Source organism: Manihot esculenta, chromosome 8, assembly GCF_001659605.2.
Source record: "Manihot esculenta cultivar AM560-2 chromosome 8, M.esculenta_v8, whole genome shotgun sequence".
Taxonomy (NCBI): domain Eukaryota; kingdom Viridiplantae; phylum Streptophyta; class Magnoliopsida; order Malpighiales; family Euphorbiaceae; genus Manihot; species Manihot esculenta.
The window spans coordinates 25,449,217-25,467,656 of record NC_035168.2 but is presented as its reverse complement, the minus strand read 5'-3'; the positions used below and the strand labels follow the sequence as shown (position 1 = coordinate 25,467,656).

Below are 18,440 nucleotides of genomic sequence, written 5' to 3'. Positions count from 1 at the left end.
CCTTACTCTCACTCAAAGCAATACACGCCAAATGCATGAAAAAGAATTCTGAAAATTTAGATTCAAAACTGCCTCTTACAAGTGTTTCTGAGCCTTATATAGTAAAGAGAAAAAAATAAAACCCTAAGACACTCTTCTTAGGCCTAGCCGAACCACACACAAGACCCAAGCCCAATCACACACTAAAATAACACATCAAACACATAAGTATTAAAACATAAGCCCAACACATTAAAACTTAAAACATAAAATAAGTGTTTGAATAATAAAACATAGCAAGCCCATCATAACAATGCCGAATAAATTAGGCAGCGCTATCTCCATTACACACCTCAAGCAAGGTGAGGAGCTTAGGTGTATCTTCAAGCTTCGCGAGACATTTGCCAATGGCAAGTTCAGTCAATTCTTGTGTCACTTGTTCTTGAATGTATAAGTTCATAGTTTTGCTTCTTGTCACCGGTCCACTAGGAAGGATTTAGATGAAAATCCGACAAACGCCACAACGAATAGTTAATAAGTTAGCAAAGATTCTTGGTGCAATTGATGAAAGCAAATCCTCACTCTCACTCAAAGAAATACACGACAAAGGCTTGAAAAAGAATTCTGACAATTTAGATTCAAAGTTGCCTCTTACAAGTGTTTCTTGTCCTTATATAGTAAGGAGAAAACAAATAAAATCCTAAGACACTCTTCTTAGGCTTGGCCGAACCACACATAAGACCCAAGGCCAAATACACACTAAAATAACACGTCAACTCATAATTACTAAAACATAAGCCCAAGATATGGCCCAACACTCTAAAACTTAAAAGATAAAATATAGGCAGAATACAAGTCCAAGCAAAACCAAAATAAAACAAATGTTTAAATAATAAAACATAGCAAGTCCATCATAAATGATACGGATCCAATAGGGCAAGTTTCTGACAATGGTGTGGAGCAAACTTATGTCATTCAAATGGATCTAAAAGGAGTTCAAAATCATATTCATATGATCCATATATATTTGGGGGTGCTTCAACTCATATGGGACAGATTTGGTGCAACACTTGCAATCATAGGCTTAGGGAGCCTAATCAAATCTATGGGCTAAAACTACACAAAGGGAAGCCTAAAGTGAAGATCAAGTAAGGCTTTTGTGAAGATTCAGCTTTGTTATGATGGGCTTGCTATATTTTTATTATTTAACACTTGTTTTATTTTAGCATTGTTTGGGCTTGTATTTTGGCCATACTTTATCTTTTAAGTTTTAGAGTGTTGGGTCATGTTTTGGGCTTATGTGTTATTTTAGTGTGTGATTGGGCTTGGGCCTTATGTGTTTAAGTCAGGTCCAAGAAGAGTGTCTTAGGGTTTTATTTGTTTTTCTCCTTACTATATAAGGATAAGAAACAATTGTAAGAGGCAGCTTTTAATCAAACTTTTCAGAATTTCTTTCATGCCTTTGGCGTGTATTGCTTTGAGTGAGAGTGAGGATTTGCTTTCATCAATTGCACCAAGAATCTTGGCTAACTTATCAACTATTCGTTGTGGCGTTTGTCGGATTCTCATCTAAATCCTTCGATCATTGGTGTTTCAGCTTCTCTAAGTGTGGGGTGCCATAGGAGGTGGGTTTATCAAATCTTTGGATTCCATATCTACTTGTGCGTGTGGGTTTGAGGCTTGTGCCATAGGGTTCCGCGTCAGTTGGTTTCAGAGCCAAAGTGAGGTAAATTCCTATTTATCTCAGGATCTAGAGTTATTTTTTTGAGTTTTCATTTTCTTCCTTGTTGTTTTCGGTGAAAGCTTGTGTGTCCATGGCTGCACCTTCTTCATTATTAATCATAAAAAAAAAAATTGAAATCCAAAAAAAAAAAAAAAAAGATCGCCTTTGCCTTATTTACCTTGATCTGGCCGAAATTGTGATTTGCTTCCTTTTTCATATGTATTGCCTTACCTATCTCAATTAATTGCAGTAATTTATGGGAATCAATTTGAATTTTGAATTTTAAATTTGGTCGAATCCAGATTAGGAGATAAAAGAAATTCTGCCTATTTCCTAAAGTGCACATTTAGGGCAATTGCATCTAAATTGATTTAATGTTAAATCCTTCTTTTAACACCAGAATTTTCGTCCATGTTTCTGATCTGAGAGAAATTTACATTTTTCTTTTCTGATTCTATTTGTGGGGTTTTGATACTTTCCTTTTTGGGTAGATTTAAGTAGATCCATATTTAATTTGCGTTGAAGTGAATTAAATGCAATATTTTTTTGTCCAGGTTCGTTTTTATTTGATTTCTAAGTTTCTTTTTTGGTTTAAGCTTGCTTTTGCTTCCTTTACATTGCTGGAGTATTGTTTGCTTGTGTCTATACTCTAGGTGATATTTTTCAAGTAGCACAAACCCTAGTTCATGTGTTACTTTCCAAATTGTCAGTTTCTTCTTTCTAGTTTTTGCGCGCTTCCTTCTTTCTTTAGGATTTCTTCTTTGTTTCATTAAACGCGCCTTGTGGTTGGTTGGTTGACCTTAGTTTCTGAAGTGCAATTGAAGAATCAGCAAAAGAATGGTAAGAGTGCAAACACTTGAGTATTTCTTTAACACAATATTTGCTAGTTCTTTTTGTTCTTTGTTGATTTAAGGTAGGATGAGTAAAGACAAGAATGTGGTGGATCGTACTGATGGAAGTGAATCGAATATGGGTAACGATTATAAGCTCTTTAAGAAATCGGTTAGTGGTGAGTTACAAAGGCTCAATAAGACTCTTGAGAGGTTGACTGAAACTATGGAGAGTTTGAATGTCTCACAGGCTTCCACTTCTACAAGAATACCTCAAAAAACTCCTAATTGCAATAATGACTGTGATGATTCGGATGTGTTGGTTAATAATGTGTTGCTTGCTGCACATTATGAGATGCTTGTTGCTAGGCGTGCTCTGAATATGCAGGTTAAGAAAGAAAGCCTAGAACAACGGGAAAACATATTTCACACTAGGTGTTTGGTTAATGGAAAAGTGTGTACTCTCATTATTGATGGAGGTAGTTGCACAAATGTGGCTAGTGTGTATATGGTGGAGAAATTGGGCTTGGCTTCTATTGAACACCCTAAGCCATACAAATTGCAATGGTTGAATGATTGTGGTGAGGTTAGGGTTACACGCCAGGTGGTGACGCGGAACCCTGTGGCACAAGCCTCAAACCCACACGCACAAGTAGATATGGAATCCAAAGATCTGATAAACCCACCTCCTATGGCACCCCACACTTAGAGAAGCTGAAACACCAATGATTGAAGGATTTAGATGAGAATCTGACAAACGCCACAACAAATAGTTGATAAGTTAATCGAGATTCCTGGTGCAATTGATGAAAGCAAATCCTCACTCTCACTCAAAGCAATACACGCCAAAGGCATGAAAATAATTCTGATAATTTGATTAAAAGCTGCCTCTTACAATTGTTTCTTATCCTTATATAGTAAGGAGAAAAACAATTAAAACCCTAAGACACTCTTCTTGGGCCTGACTTAAACACATAAGGCCCAAGCCCAATCATATACTAAAATAACACATAAGTATTAAAACATAAGCCCAAAACATGGCCCAACACTCTAAAACTGAAAAGGTAAAATATGGCCAGAATACAAGCCCAAACAAAACTAAAATAAAACAAGTGTTTAAATAATAAAACTAGCAAGCCCATCATAACAAAGTTGAATCTTCACAAAAGCCTTGCTTGATCTTTACTTTAGGCTTTCCTTTATGTAGTTTTAGCCCATAGGTTTGATTAGACTCCCTCAGCCTATGATTGCAAGTGTTACACCAAATCTGTCCCATATGAGTTAAAGTACTCCCCAAATATATATGGATTATATGAATATGATTTTGAACTACTCTTGGATCCATTGGAATGATATAAGTTTGCTCCACACCATTGTTAGAAATTTGTCCTATTGGATCCGTATCAGGTGGTTATACCATTTTCTATTGGTAGGTACAAGGATGAGATATTGTGTGATGTGGTACCTATGCAGGCAAGCCATATGTTGTTGGGTAGGCCGTGGCAACATGATAGAAAAGTGCAACATGATGGGTTCAATAACAAGTACTCCTTCACTCATGAAGGACAGAAGGTTATACTCGCTCCTTTATCACCTCAAGAGGTATATGTTGATCAAATAAAGATGTTGGAGAGGGAGAGGGAGGCTTCGGCCTTGGCCACAAAGGGGAGTGAGAGCTTGAATTTTGTGGAAAAGATGAGAGAAAAGAGAGAGTTTGAGGGTAAAGAGGCTGAAAAAGAATCAAGACTAGTTCAAGGAAGGAAGGTGGAGAAAGAAAAGGAGAAAGAAGAGGCTAAAGTTCCAATCTCAACTTCCATAGAGATTGAAATTGAAGAGGAAGTTGTAATGCATGAATCTAATGTAGTTGTTGTTGAGAATTCCATCAATGAACTTATAGAAGAGGTTGTGAATGATGAGGGACATGGGGAGCACGTGATTGATGAGGTGGAGGAGGCGAATGAGACTGTTTTGGAAGTTGTAGAGGAGAATGGGTGATACGGATCCAATAGGGCAAATTTCTAACAATGGTGTGGAGCAAACTTATGTCATTGAAATGGATCTAAAAGGAGTTCAAAATCATATTCATATGATCCATATATATTTGGGGCGTGCTTCAACTCATATGGGACAGATTTGGTGCAACACTTGCAATCATAGGCTTAGGGAGTCTAATCAAACCTATGGGCTAAAACTACACAAAGGGAAGCCTAAAGTGAAGATCAAGTAAGGCTTTTGTGAAGATTCAGCTTTGTTATGATGGGCTTGCTATATTTTTATTATTTAACACTTGTTTTATTTTAGTTTTGTTTGGGCTTGTATTCTGGCCATACTTTATCTTTTAAGTTTTAGAGTGTTGGGCCATGTTTTGGGCTTATGTTTTAATACTTATATGTCATTTTAGTGTGTGATTGGGCTTGGGCCTTATGTGTTTAAATAAGGTCCAAGAAGAGTGTCTTAGGGTTTTATTTGTTTTTCTCCTTACTATATAAGGATAAGAAACAATTGTAAGAGGCAACTTTTAATCAAAATTTCAGAATTCTTTTCATGCCTTTGGCGTGTATTGCTTTGAGTGAGAGTGAGGATTTGCTTTCATCAATTGCACCAGGAATCTTGGCTAACTTATCAACTATTCGTTGTGGCGTTTGTCAGATTCTCATCTAAATCCTTCGATCATTGGTGTTTCAGCTTCTCTAAGTTTGGGGTGCCATAGGAGGTGGGTTTATCAAATCTTTGGATTCCATATCTACTTGTGTGTGTGAGTTTGAGGCTTGTGCCATAGGGTTCCGCGTCAGTTGGTATCAGAGCCAAAGTGAGGTAAATTCTTATTTATCTCAGGATCTAGAGTTTTTTTTTTCTGAGTTTTCCTTTTCTTCGTATTGAGTTTTCCTTTTTTTTCTGAGTTTTTTTTTTCTGAGTTTTCCTTTTCTTCGTGCATCACAAAAAAAAAATCGCAATACAAAAAAAAAAAAAAAGGAAAAAAAAAAAATTCCCTTTGCCTTATCTTGTTCTGGCAGAAATTGTGATTGTATCTATATTTCCGTACCTATCTCAATTGATTGCTGTAGTTTGCAGGAATCAATTTGGAAATTTGAAATTTGAATTGGGTTGAATCCAGATTAGAGACAAAAGAAATCTGCCTATTGAATTTTATTTGATTTTTTTTTCTGTCTCTATTTGTGGGTCTTGATACTTGCCTTTTTGGGTAGATTTTAATAGATCCATATTTAATTTACTTTGAAGTGAATTAAATTCAAAATTTTCCAGATTCGTTTTTATTTGAATTCTAAGTTTCCTTTTTGGTTTAAGCTTGTTTTTATTTCCTTGACATTGCTGGAGTATTGTTTGCTTGTGTCTATACTCTAGGTGATATTTTTCAAGTAGCACAGAACCTAGTTCATGTGTTACTTTCCAAATTGTCAGTGTCTTCTTTCTAGTTTTTGCGCGCTTCCTGCTTTCTTTAGGTTTTCTTCTTTGTTTCATTAAACGCACCTTGTAGTTGGTTGGTTGACCTTAGTTTCTGAAGTGCAATTGAAGAATCAGCAAAATAATGGTAGGATGAGTAAAGACAAGAATGTGGTGGATCGTACTGATGGAAGTGAATCGAATATGGGTAACGATTATAAGTTCTTTAAGAAGTCAGTCAGTGGTGAGTTACAAAGGCTCAATAAGACTCTTGAGAGGTTAACTGAAACTATGGAGAGTTTGAATGTCTCACAAGCTTCCACTTCTACAAGAATACCTCAAAGAACTCTCAATTGCAATAATGCCTGTGATGATTCGGATGTGTTGGTTAATAATGTGTTGCTTGCTGCACATTATGAGATGCTTGTTGCTAGGCATGCTCTGATTATGCAGGTTAAGAAAGAAAGCCTAGAACAACAGGAAAACATATTTCACACTAGGTGCTTGGTTAATGGAAAAGTGTGTACTCTCATTATTGATGGAGGTAGTTGCACAAATGTGGCAAGTGTGTATATGGTGGAGAAATTGGGCTTGGCTTCTATTGACCACCCTAAGCCATACAGATTGCAATGGTTGAATGATTGTGGTGAGGTTAGGGTTACACGCCAGGTGGTTATACCATTTTCTATTGGTAGATACAAGGATGAGATCTTATGTGATGTGGTACCTATGCAGGCAAGCCATATGTTGTTGGGTAGACCGTGGCAACATGATAGAAAGGTGCAACATGATGGGTTCAATAACAAGTACTCGTTCACTGATGAAGGACAGAAGGTTATACTCGCTCCTTTATTACCTCAAGAGGTATATGTTGATCACATAAAGATGCTGGAGAGGGAGAGGGAGGCTTCGGCCTTGGCCACAAAGGGGAGTGAGGGCTTGAATTCTGCGGAAAAGATGAGAGAAAAGAGTGAGTTTGAGGGCAAACAGCCTGGAAAAGAATTAAGACTAGTTCAAGGAGGGAAGGTGGAGAAAGAAAAGGAGAAAGAAGAGGTTAAAGTTCCAATCTCAACTTCCATAGAGATTGAAATTGAAGAGGAAGTTGTAATGCATGAATCTAATATAGTTGTTGTTGAGAATTCCATCAATGAACTTATTATAGAAGAGGTTGTGAATGATGAGGGACATGGGGAGCACGTGATTGATGAGGTGGAGGAGGTGAATGAGACTGTTTTGGAAGTTGTAGAGGAGAATGGGTCACATCCACAAGATCTTTCTATGACTAATATTTTTATGCCTAGTTCAGTTGTTCTTGATGTGCAGGTTGTTGATCAAAACATTCATGACGAAAGTTTTATCCTATTTCCACCTATTCAAAAGGACGTCTTTGAAGATACATGGGTTCCTAAAGCTTCCCTTTTTGACATAAATATCAGCAAGATTCGAGGACGAATCTTTTCTAAAGAAGGAGAGAATGATACGGATCCAATAGGGCAAATTTCTAACAATGGTGTGGAGCAAACTTATGTCATTGAAATGGATCTAAAAGGAGTTCAAAATCATATTCATATGATCCATATATATTTGGGGCGTGCTTCAACTCATATGGGACAGATTTGGTGCAACACTTGCAATCATAGGCTTAGGGAGTCTAATCAAACCTATGGGCTAAAACTACACAAAGGGAAGCCTAAAGTGAAGATCAAGTAAGGCTTTTGTGAAGATTCAGCTTTGTTATGATGGGCTTGCTATATTTTTATTATTTAACACTTGTTTTATTTTAGTTTTGTTTGGGCTTGTATTCTGGCCATACTTTATCTTTTAAGTTTTAGAGTGTTGGGCCATGTTTTGGGCTTATGTTTTAATACTTATATGTCATTTTAGTGTGTGATTGGGCTTGGGCCTTATGTGTTTAAATAAGGTCCAAGAAGAGTGTCTTAGGGTTTTATTTGTTTTTCTCCTTACTATATAAGGATAAGAAACAATTGTAAGAGGCAGCTTTTAATCAAAATTTCAGAATTCTTTTCATGCCTTTGGCGTGTATTGCTTTGAGTGGGAGTGAGGATTTGCTTTCATTAATTGCACCAGGAATCTTGGCTAACTTATCAACTATTCGTTGTGGCGTTTGTCAGATTCTCATCTAAATCCTTCGATCATTGGTGTTTCAGCTTCTCTAAGTTTGGGGTGCCATAGGAGGTGGGTTTATCAAATCTTTGGATTCCATATCTACTTGTGCGTGTGAGTTTGAGGCTTGTGCCATAGGGTTCCGCGTCAATGGGTCACATCTACAAGATGTTTCTACGACTAATATTTGTATGCCTAGTTCATTTGTTCTTGATGTGCAGGTTGTTAATGAAAACATTCATGACGAGAGGAGGTCTTTGAAGATACATGGGTTCCTAAAGCTTTCCTTTTTGACATAAATATCAGCAAGATTCGAGGACGAATCTTTTCTAAAGAAGGAGAGAATGATACGGATCCAATAGGGCAAGTTTCTGACAATGGTGTGGAGCAAACTTATGTCATTCAAATGGATCTAAAAGGAGTTCAAAATCATATTCATATGATCCATATATATTTGGGGGGTGCTTCAACTCATATGGGACAGATTTGGTGCAACACTTGCAATCATAGGCTTAGGGAGCCTAATCAAATCTATGGGCTAAAACTACACAAAGGGAAGCCTAAAGTGAAGATCAAGTAAGGCTTTTGTGAAGATTCAGCTTTGTTATGATGGGCTTGCTATATTTTTATTATTTAACACTTGTTTTATTTTAGCATTGTTTGGGCTTGTATTTTGGCCATACTTTATCTTTTAAGTTTTAGAGTGTTGGGTCATGTTTTGGGCTTATGTTTTAATACTTATGTGTTATTTTAGTGTGTGATTGGGCTTGGACCTTATGTGTTTAAGTCAAGTCCAAGAAGAGTGTCTTAGGGTTTTATTTGTTTTTCTCCTTACTATATAAGGATAAGAAACAATTGTAAGAGGCAGCTTTTAATCAAACTTTTCAGAATTTCTTTCATGCCTTTGGCGTGTATTGCTTTGAGTGAGAGTGAGGATTTGCTTTCATCAATTGCACCAAGAATTTTGACTAACTTATCAACTATTCGTTGTGGCGTTTGTCGGATTCTCATCTAAATCCTTCGATCATTGGTGTTTCAGCTTCTCTAAGTGTGGGGTGCCATAGGAGGTGGGTTTATCAAATCTTTGGATTCCATATCTACTTGTGCGTGTGGGTTTGAGGCTTGTGCCATAGGGTTCCGCATCAATAAATTAGGCAGCGCTATCTCTATTACACACCTCAAGCAAGGTGAGTAGTTTAGGTGTGTCTTTAAGCTTCGTGAGACATTTGCCAATGGCAGGCTCAGTCAATTCTTGTATTGTTCTTAAATGTGTAAGTTCATAACTGCTTCAAGCTTCTTAGCTTTGCTCCTTAGTTATATCTTTTGGTTTGTTGAATGCACCTAGTACGTTTATGAGGCTAATGAACCATGTGATTAGAAATATAGATACTGAAGTGATTCTAGCTTCGAGAATACCACAAGAAATTCTTAATAAGTTGACTAAGTATGGAGGAGATCTATATTAGAACACCTTAAGGTTAAACCTTGATAAATTACTAAATAATGGAGAAGAACCAAATATTGTTCATAACATCATCTTTATTCATTGGATAATTGTGGCTACCACTTTAAAGATATTTTTATAGTCTTCAAACCCTAATTCTATTGTAGGAAGGTGTAATGACATATAGAAAGGGTGTCTAATCAAATAGTCAAATCTAAATTATATTAAAGTTCATTTTCCTAAATTGTCTTGGAGAAATTTTTTTTCTAAATGGGTTGCACAAATTTAGCTTCTAATATAGGTAAAATTAATTTAAAATAAATTTCACAAAATACTAAAATACCAAAGTAAAGTTGACCTAAATGTAATTTGGCCATACGTGCATTACGCGATTTGAAATTGTGTTGCGCGTGCATATGTATTGAAGAGTGTGTTTCTTATTTCCTTATTCACCCATACTCTCCAAATATAATTATCATCTCGTAAGCTTTGAATTAAACGATGGTAGGTTGATTTGTCATGATTTGAAGTTTTTTAATTTAAATCTTTGAGTCATCATATCGTATCATTTCCTTGCTTGTATCATGGGCCAAGCCTAAGAAGAGTGTGGACAATTTTTTTCTCCTTACTAAATAAGAATAAGGAACACTTGTAGGCGATAACTTTTGAATCAAAATTTTCATAACTTTCTTCATGCCTTTAGCTTGTATTGGTTTGAGCGAGAGTGAGAATTTACTTTTATCCATTATATCAAGAATCTTGACTAATTTATTAGCTATTCGTTGTACCGTTTGTCGGATTCTTATCTAAACATGTCTATTATTGATGTTTCAGTTTTTCTAAGTATGAGGTGTTATAGGAGATGAGTTTTTCAAATTTTTGAATTTCATATTTACTTGTATGTATGCGATTGAGATTTATGTTATAAGATTCTGTTGGTTTTCAATAAAAAAACCAAATTCGTTAATTATATGAAAAAAAATTTTCTTAAAAAATAATATTTTAATTATTAATTTCCTTAAACAAGTAGCCAAATTTGTAAGAAAAAAAAAATCATTAGTCAGAGAAGGAAAGTTGTCTTTCGCTTTCCTATTTAAATTTTTTTAACTCAACATCAAATATTATTTTCACATTATTTTAAAGAATATAAGGACCCATTACACCACATTGATAGATAAGACGTGCTGAGGTTAATTCGTCTGTTTCCAAACATGACATATGCATAAGCCTCGCAGGATAGGTTGTCTTCAAGTCTTAACATTATTAATGGATGACGTGGCAGAAACACAAACTAAAGAGCAAGTCAAAGATGGAGAGAAAAAAAAAATCAAAAGAAGGAAGGAAAACGTTGGAGGATTTCGATGCCCTATATATTAACGACCTTTCGAAGATCCGCCAGCCCAAAGAAATTGGCTTTGTTAACTTGACAAATCAATCTCCGCAATTACCGTTGAGCTTCGCACTACCTTGTTTAGCAGAAAAAGCCCAGATATTTCTTTCTGTTATTATCATCCAAAAATACAAAAACAAAAACTTCGATTTCATCTCTACACTTCTTTTAAAAGAGATCTCAAGGCGTCAAAACCTAGAATCCGCTCATCATCTTCTTCTTTTTTTTTTTTTTTATTTACAATTCCAATCTCTCTCTTATCTTTGTTTACATTTATTTTCTTCTCTTTGCTGTCTCAAAGGAAAAGATATGTCTTCTCCCAGAAAAACAATGCATGATCCTTTCAAATTCTGGAAATTCCTGGTTTTTCCGACAGTTAAAGCCGCTGATATCTTCTCTTTATTCGTTAAAGCAACTCTTCTTGTGGGCACTGTTGTTTCAATCTCTCTCCTTTTTTACTCTGCTTTTTCTAATCAATCCCAGTGGTTTTCTTGTCCTCAATGCGATCGAGTTTTACTATACGGTCACCGGAAGTTATTCAAGAGTAATAACGCTTCTGGCGATAACTATCAAGAAACAAATGTATCCCATATTTTATTTGGCATTGGTGGGTCTGCAAAGACATGGAATCAGCGGCGGCACTACTGTGAGCTATGGTGGAGGCCTGAAATTACTCGAGGTTATGTTTGGCTTGACGAGAAACCTCCAGAGACAGAAGAGTGGCCGAAAACCTCCCCTCCTTATAAAGTCTCGGAGGATACATCGATGTTCAAGTACAACTGCTCGTATGGTTCTCGCTCTGCTCTGCATATTGCACGGATTGTTAAAGAAAGCTTTGAGCTGGGATTTGATAACGTGAGGTGGTTTGTGATGGGAGATGATGATACAGTATTTTTTGTAGAGAATCTAGTGATGATATTAGCAAAATACGATCATAATCAGATGTATTATATCGGAGGCAATTCGGAGAGTGTTGAGCAAGACGTGATACACTCGTATACAATGGCTTATGGGGGTGGTGGATTTGCTATTAGTTATCCTCTAGCCAAGGAGCTCGTCAGAGTTTTGGATGGCTGCGTTGATCGATACTCATTTTTTTACGGCTCCGATCAGAGAGTTCAGGCTTGCATGAGCGAGATTGGTGTTTCTCTCACCAAAGAGCTTGGTTTCCACCAGGTCCCTCTCGAGCCTAGTCTTTTGTTGATTTGTAGATCCAATGGACTCCATTGAAACACAGTTCTTAACATTTCTGCTTAAAAGTAAAAAAATTTCCGAATTCATTGCCGTTTGTTATTGATTGGTTGGTGAATGGTGATTGCAGGTTGATATAAGAGGAAACCCATATGGTTTACTAGCCTCACACCCACTAGCGCCATTGGTCTCTCTCCACCACCTAGACTATGTACAATCAATATTTCCAGATATGACTCAGATTGACTCGCTCAATAAGCTCATCAAACCTTACGGAATGGATCCGGGTCGGACTCTACAGCACAGTTTCTGTTACGATTGGAACCGTAGTAGATCGGTGTCAGTCTCTTGGGGCTACACCATACAGTTATATCCATACTTGGCAACGGCTAAGCAACTTGAGACTGCGTTTCAAACGTTTCAAACATGGCGGAGTTGGAGCAATGGTCCATTTACGTTCAACACTCAACCCATGAGTCATGACCCGTGTGAGAGACCCGTTGTATATTTCTTGGATCGGGTTGAGAGTGTTGGGCAGGGTCAGACCTTGACCACGTACAGAAGACACGTGGAGAAAGGAAATGAAGGTTGTGACCGACCGGACTATGCTTCTATTCAGGCAGTTCAGTTTGTCAATGTGACAAGTTCCACTTTGAAGCCTGACATTTGGAATATGGTGAGCTAACTTTTCCTTTTTGCTTTGCCTCTTTCACACTTTTTTTTTTTTTTTTTTTCAATACGAATAGATAATAATTTATATCTATATGGACTCAATCTAATTAAAAATTATCTATGAACAGTTTGTTAGGAAGTGAATTGTTAATTTCGAAATTTCCTGCGATTTTATACCAATTTTTTATGCGCAAATGGTGGGAGAGTATGAGAAAACGCAAGGGTTTTGCATAGAAATTCATGACAATTGAATTGGGATAGTGTCTAACACGTTTGGAATTTGAACGATTGCATGAACAGGCACCACGTAGGCAGTGCTGCGAGATAATCAACAGCAAAATGGAGGAGGTGGTAGGAGTCAAGATTAGAGGTTGCCATCAATTTGAAAGCGTCACTCCTCCGTAGAAAATTTTACGCGGAATCATCCCAAGCTGCTGGAGCTGTACACTCCGTCTCTTCAAGCTAATTAATAATTCTGCTTCAGTTGTTGAATGCCAATTGGCCAACTACTGCGGCCTACTTACGGACTCGTCACCAAGGATTTGTTCTTCTTCCTGTACATATTTAGTTTCCTTTTTGTACTTTACTGCCGCGTCTCCTACGCAAAACAGGTTGATTTTGTTTTTTTGAAAGTCTTTGTGATTTCTTTCTTGAGCTGACAATACAAAGAAAAAAAAAAAAAAATCTTTTTCTTATTTCAAGGAAGAGAATTCATAATTTGAAGTCTCAAATTTGCCTTCTCTATTAATTTGAATTTGGGGAAAAAAACAAAAAGAGAAAAAAAAGGCTATTTTTAATATTCTAATTTTTTAAAAAAATAAAATGAAAGAAAAGCTATTAACTTAAATAATTTAAATATTTTTGTTAACTCATATTAATATTTTAAAATTTTAATTTTAAACAGTTAAAATTTTATCACAATTTTGATTATAAGCTCAAATTAATTTTGGTTGAACATTTCACCACCAAATCAGGTTGATGCAAAGGCACATGCATGAGTCATCTAGAACACCCTAAGGATCCCACTCTGCAATACCACGCAGCTAAAACATATTGTCAGTAATGCTAATATTTTTGACGAACTATTTGAAGATTAGCATCTATGACACACTTGTACAAACTCTCATTCTAATAAACACACCACAGACTTAACTAAATATCAATAATTAACTTAAACTTCACAATATCATATATAGCACCAGTTAAAAATTAATGAACTTGCCCTTGCTAGTCCACTGTGCTTCACAATAAAACTTCATTTGGTTCTCCATTTACTCCTAATGCAATGACACACAAGAAATCAATAGAATGCTTCCAGGTAATTATTTGACGACAAGTTGAGTGGAACTTTCACCAATTGTTAACCATTCTTGCTCCAAATCAAAATGATAAGAGACTTAACATGAAAATTAGAGTGGAAAATGTCAAAATTCAAAACGATTACACTTTCCAGGATCATGGTCTTATTTTCACAACCAATGATGACAGGATCAACACCTAGAAATCAGAGTTCAACTCTCAATTATGGTTGTCTTTTAAGCGGTAAGAACAAATAACCCAAAGTTAAATTTCAATCCAGCCCAGCATGTCAAAATCAGGTGAAAATAACCTACTTACAAGTGGGGATAGAAGAAGAGGGTATTCAGAAATAAAAAAATTGTCTATTTTTTTCGCTTAATGTATTTTATTAACAAAATAACCTTTAATTTAAACCGTAATAAAATTTAAGAATTTAAATATTTAATTTTAAAAATATAGAAACTAATCTATTAATTAATTGAAATTTAAATATTAAAATATAATTTAGTATTAAAAAGTAATAAAAATGCCTTATGAGATGATAAACAATAAATTTTATATTTGGATTAAAATTAATTTAAACTCATAATTATCTTAAATGTTGGATTTAATTATATAAAATTTAAAATATTAATATAAATTAACGAAAATATTTAAATTATTTATGTTTTTTTTTTAAATGATTAAATTATTTATGTTAATAGGCTAAAAAAAATTGTGGGTTTATTTGAAATTGCTGTTGGGCTTATTGTTAAAAGACCATTTTAGAATAATTGAGCCCATTTCTATTGTAGGAGACTTAGGCCTACTACGCAGTTGAGCCTATTTCTGTATATTCGGCCATGGTTTTAATGGGCTAGACACATCACTTCTTAGATTTATGCAAAGGAACATCAATCGACGGAGCCACGCTTATTGATGAAGCCTTTTCACCTCTGGTCTGCAATGCTTGGTGGTTGCGTCAAACTCCGGTGGCGGCGGTGCTACGACTAGCAACTGTATATCTCCTTTTGATAGGATTTAGGCTTAATGGGCTCCTGGATAGGCTCTCTGTATTTGATCGAGGCCCTAGAGCCCATATTCCTTTACTCACATTGAGCTATAAATCAATTCTTTTTTGTAGTGTAAAAGAAAAAAGAAATTGAGTGAAAATTTGTATACCCGTGTTTAAAATATAATGAAAATATTCAGGAAAATCTTTTTGTTTATTTCAAAATATCTATTATTAATTTTATCTATATTTTGAATAAAAACGTTAAATAGACATAATTTATCATTTTTATTTATAATTTTATAAAATGAAAAATTAAAAAACATATTATGTGTTTTTATTAATTTTTCACTTTAAATTTTTTGATTTGTCAAAATAGTATTTATGATATTAGATTATTAATAAATAGCGGTAAGCTTTAAATACTATCAAAAATATTAATATGAAATTTATATTATAATATATTAATTTAATATAAATTAAAATTCATATCTTGAAATAAAAATTAATAAAAATATATGATATTTTTTAAAATTTTATTTTTTAATTAATAATTATATTTTATTTAACCGTATTTTTTAATAGCATAAAAAAAATTTATTATTTATTAATAGCACAACATCACATATACTATTTACACAAATTAAACTACCGATCCTAAAGTGAAAATGATTGAAATTATATAATAATTTTTTATATTTTTCCTATAGTTAGAAAAAATTTTAAAAATTAATTTGTTTAATTAGTTATTATTGAATTAAATAAATTGTATTAAAAATATCAGCATTAAAAGAAAAGGCATCACCTAACTTTAAATAAAATAATTGGAAAAAAATTGCTTTAATAAAATAAATCTGATTGCAGAATTTAAACATTATACTTTTATCAAACATATTTGTTTGATTATTAATTTTTCTTCCATGTAAAAGTTTAAAAATTATAAGAATTAATATTATCCATGAATAATATTATTTCAGCATAGATTCTTATTTTATTTTATTTAAATGATGAAATTTTATTTTTAAATTAAAAATATTATTTAAAATCTACAAAAAATTATAGGTAGAATTTTGATTCCGAAGCTTATAAATAGGAATTAAACGTCTTAAAAAAAGAATGTGATTTTGATTTTGCAATCAACAAGATATAAACAAAAATTCTTCATCTTATTTTTTACTCCATTCCTAATTACTACCGTAATTCTGATTTCAGTATGTAAATCAAATTCGGTTTAATATAAAATTAGCAATTGATTTTTTAAAACTTTGATAAATTTTCAATTGCACCATCGAAACTCCTAACTAAATATTAATAAAAAATTAATTTAAAAATACAATAAAAGAAGATCAAATTAATTTAAAAAATTGATCATCACAATGTTAACAGACATTAAAGAAGACTGTTAAAGCAATGTATTCCTCTCTTTCTCTCACTCTCTTTTTGAAACTGTTAACAAAGATCTACATTTTCTTCGTTTTTTTTACTCTCTCTCCACCTTGAAATTTCTTAGAACATTAAATCTTTTTTGCTTTTATGGCATTTTAGCATTCTTTTTCTGTAGATGGACTTGTGTTATGATGCTTCTCTTAAATAGAAAGATCAACCCAAATATACTTTTTTTTATTGGATTTTCTATGAAAGGAGCAATTTCTCCTTCAAAAGCAATGTATGTGGCTAGGGAACTTTATGAGATGGATTGTTTTGAAATACGTTCTAGGGAACTTCATGAGATGGATTGTTTTGAAAATTCTCTTGATGATACAATTGGAATCAGTACACTTATCAATATTTGAATTAAATATGTTCGTTTTTATTTGAATGTTATGAACAATATTTGGTTTTCTCCATTATTTAACAACTTATCAAGGTTTAATCTTATGGCGTTCTAATATACACCTCCTCCATACTTAATTAACTTATCAAGAACTTTTTGTGGCGTTCTCGAAACTAGAATCACTTGATTATTTATATTTCTAATCACATTGATTGGTTAGGGTGTAGTAAAGCAACCCTCGCTCCATTATCTATATTTCTAATCACATTGGTTGGTTAGGGGTGTGGTAAAGCAACCTTTTAGAATATATCTTTACTTTGTTCTTTGTCTAAGTTGTGTGACGGATTTTTTATCATATGTTGATTCTGGGTTCCGCATCAGTTGTTGTATTGTGCGTCCACATGTATTGAAAAATGTGTTACTTATTTTCTTATTCTCTCATGATTTCCAAATATAGTTTTTATCTCGTAAACTTGAATTAAGTGATGGTAACTTGATTTGTTATGATTTAAAACTTTTCATATTAAATTCGTATTAATATCCATCCTGAATTTTCAGGATCAAGTTCCTTTTTTGTAGTCTCTTTTCTTTGTTTAAAAAAAAAGACTTGTAAGTAGGTTGGGCCAAGCGCCGATTTTGAATTTAATTTGCGAATTGAATTAAGAATCGACTTGATTTTTAATGTTTGCGGACAATTTTGATTTGGTTTTGATTTTTATGATTCTGATTTTTGTTAAATTTAAATTTTAAAGCCAATCGCTTTATATCTAAAAAGAAATAATATTCTTTACAAACAAAAAAAGTTGAATTTAATTATTTGATAATTAACTTATCAAGATATCAACTTAAGTGACAAAAGTTTTATTAGATAATTTATTTTAAAAGTTCAAAATCAAATCACCATACTACCGTTTTTCATCCTAATTTAAAAAAATGATCTTGTAATTGCCCCTTAATATATGATTTCTACTCTGATACCAACTGACGTGGAATTCTATGGCACAAGCCTCAAATCCACATACACGATTAGAGATAGAATTCAAAAATTTGATAAACCCACTTCCTATGGCACCCCACACTTAAGAAGCTGAAACATTAATGACAGAAGGGTTTAGATGAGAATCTGATAAATACCACAATAAATAGTTGATAAGTTAGCCGAGATTCTTAATGCAATTGATGAAATCAAATTCTCACGCTCATTCAAAGCAATACACGTCAAAGGCATGAAGAAAAATTCTGAAACTTTTTATTTAAAAGTTTCCTCAAACAAGTGTTCCTTATCCTTATATAGTAAGGAGAAAAAAAAATATCCTATGATACTCTTCTTAGATTTGGCCGAACCACACACAAGGTTCAAGCCCATTCTCATACTAAAATAATATATCAAACTCATAAATAACAAAACATAAGTACAAAATATGGCCCAACACTCTAAAACTAAGAAGATAAATTATGGTCAGAATACAAGTACAAACAAAACCAAGATAAAATAAGTGTTTAAATAATAATACATAGCAAGCTCATTATAATAAAGCTGAATATTCACAAAAACTTTTCTTGATCTTCACTTTAGGCTTTCATTTGCATAGTTTTTGCCCATAGACTTGATTAGCCTCCC

The 18,440-nt window shown here is 33.8% G+C and overlaps 1 protein-coding gene across 1 annotated transcript; it reads left to right on the top strand.

Moving 5' to 3' along the window:
• The first annotated feature begins 10,900 nt into the window (after positions 1 to 10,900).
• LOC110621396 lies at positions 10,901 to 13,456 on the top strand. Its single transcript, XM_021765677.2, has 3 exons — positions 10,901 to 12,068; positions 12,214 to 12,759; positions 13,056 to 13,456. Exons 1-3 carry the CDS (start codon positions 11,202 to 11,204, stop codon positions 13,158 to 13,160), a joined length of 1,518 nt encoding a protein of 505 aa, XP_021621369.1. The 5' UTR covers positions 10,901 to 11,201; the 3' UTR covers positions 13,161 to 13,456.
• Positions 13,457 to 18,440: the final 4,984 nt, after the last annotated feature.

Excerpts from the sequence above, each read along its gene's own strand:
- LOC110621396 (XM_021765677.2), top strand. The coding sequence starts at position 11,202 with ATGTCTTCTCCCAGAAAAACAATGCATGATCCTTTCAAATTCTGGAAA. Across the intron at positions 12,069-12,213 it reads AAGAGCTTGGTTTCCACCAG|GTTGATATAAGAGGAAACCC; the intron begins GTCCCTCTCGAG and ends TGGTGATTGCAG. Across the intron at positions 12,760-13,055 it reads AGCCTGACATTTGGAATATG|GCACCACGTAGGCAGTGCTG; the intron begins GTGAGCTAACTT and ends TTGCATGAACAG.